Below are 2,061 nucleotides of genomic sequence, written 5' to 3'. Positions count from 1 at the left end.
CAAGTCCTAATCTTAAATGTAAGCAGTCAGCCTCACGGACAGAAACTGAAAATTGGTTCCACAAGAGAGGAGCCTGACAGCTGAAAGCTCTACCTCCCATTCTAATTTTGGAAACACTAGGAACCATAAGTAAACCTGCAGTCTGAGAACGAAGTGCTCTGTTAGGACGATATGGAACAATAAGATCTGTAATACAAGATGGAGGTTGTTGAGCCCTGAATTCCTGTTTTCCTCTTCCAGGTGGAGCTATGTCACCAAACTACTCCCCCACCTCCCCCGCCTACGAGCCTCGTTCTCCAGGGGGCTACACCCCGCAGAGCCCCGGCTACTCCCCAACATCGCCCTCCTACTCCCCCACATCACCTTCCTACTCCCCCACCAGCCCCAACTACAGCCCTACGTCTCCTTCATACTCCCCAACCTCGCCCAGTTACTCCCCAACATCTCCTTCCTATTCACCCACGTCTCCCTCCTATTCCCCAACGTCTCCCTCCTATTCCCCCACCTCCCCCTCGTACTCCCCCACATCTCCGTCATACTCCCCCACCTCGCCGAGCTACAGCCCGACATCACCGAGCTACAGTCCAACGTCCCCCAGCTACTCCCCCACATCACCCTCCTACTCCCCCACCTCGCCTTCTTATTCTCCCACATCTCCGTCCTACTCCCCCACTTCCCCCTCCTACTCCCCCACCTCCCCCTCCTACTCGCCGACCAGCCCAAGCTACAGCCCCACGTCTCCAAATTACACCCCCACGTCCCCCAGCTACTCCCCAACCTCCCCTTCATACTCTCCGACGTCGCCCTCCTATTCCCCGACTTCCCCCAACTACACCCCGACTAGCCCCAACTACTCCCCCACCTCCCCCTCATACTCCCCTACCTCGCCTTCGTACTCCCCCTCAAGTCCACGTTACACACCCCAGTCACCTACCTACACGCCCAGCTCGCCATCTTACAGCCCCAGCTCCCCCTCCTACTCCCCAACCTCCCCTAAATACACCCCGACCTCCCCCTCCTACAGCCCCAGCTCCCCAGAGTACACGCCCACCTCGCCCAAATACTCCCCCACCTCGCCCAAATACTCCCCGACGTCGCCGAAGTACTCCCCCACTTCTCCCACCTACTCCCCCACGACTCCGAAATACAGCCCCACCTCTCCCACCTACTCCCCCACCTCGCCCACCTACACCCCTACCAGCCCCAAGTACTCCCCTACCTCCCCCACATACTCCCCGACTTCGCCTAAGTACTCGCCCACGTCTCCCACATACTCGCCAACGAGTCCCAAAGGCTCCACCTACAGCCCCACCTCCCCCGGCTACAGCCCCACCTCCCCCACCTACAGCCCAGCCATCAGCCCAGATGACAGCGATGAGGAGAACAATTGATGAGGCACCGCGTAGGAGGAGCGGCGTCTGAAGAGAGCGCCACCTTGTGGTCAACAGCTGAAAGACGGCGGCTTTAAGTAGCTGGAGGTGGCGGTGGGGAGGTTTTCTTTCCTCCCACCTTTATATCCCCCGTTGAAATCTTCAAACTGTTCTGTAAAACAACAACAAAAAAAACTTGGAACTGTTTTGCCTGATGGGGAAAAATGTTGCCTTTTGAAATAGTTTTTTTTTTAATTGTAAGACAAGGTGTTGAAGCAAAACTGACACCCCACCCCCAAGAGGAAATGAAAAGAGAAAGCTTAAAAATATATATTTAAAGGGGTGGAAAAAATCCACAGTAACGTTTAGCTTTTCTGCACCCACTCGCTCGATCTCTTTTGTTCTCTAACTCAGGGGTTCCCAACCCTGGTCCTTGAGGAACACCGTCCTGCATTTTTTTAGTCGTTTTTCTGCTCAGACACAACTGATTTTAATAACTGGATGATTTACAGATTTCTGCAGAACATGAGGACATAATTAAATTGCTGGAGCAGGGAAACGACTAAAACATGCAGGATGGCGTTCCTCAAGGACCAGGCTCGGGACCACTGATCTAACTGTTGGTGCCGTTCTTGTACAGCTTACAGAGATGATTGTGTTCATCACTAAAATGAACCGGGAAGGAAGTAAC

At 54.1% G+C, this 2,061-nt stretch overlaps 1 protein-coding gene across 1 annotated transcript in view; it reads left to right on the top strand.

The window, feature by feature from the left end:
* Positions 1–1,777, top strand: part of polr2a (RNA polymerase II subunit A) — an 18,805-nt gene extending 17,028 nt beyond the window's left edge. The window contains exon 29 of the mRNA XM_037676302.1: positions 241–1,777. Within this exon, the coding sequence (XP_037532230.1) occupies positions 241–1,391 (1,151 nt within the window). The 3' untranslated portion in view covers positions 1,392–1,777. The remainder of the gene's footprint in view (positions 1–240) is intronic.
* Positions 1,778–2,061: the final 284 nt, after the last annotated feature.

This window comes from Nematolebias whitei, chromosome 1 (assembly GCF_014905685.2).
Source record: "Nematolebias whitei isolate Nwh7 chromosome 1, NemWhi1, whole genome shotgun sequence".
In the NCBI taxonomy this organism is placed as follows: Eukaryota; Metazoa; Chordata; class Actinopteri; order Cyprinodontiformes; family Rivulidae; genus Nematolebias; species Nematolebias whitei.
Note: the sequence above shows the minus strand (reverse complement) of the source record. Positions and strands in the feature narration are given on the sequence as shown.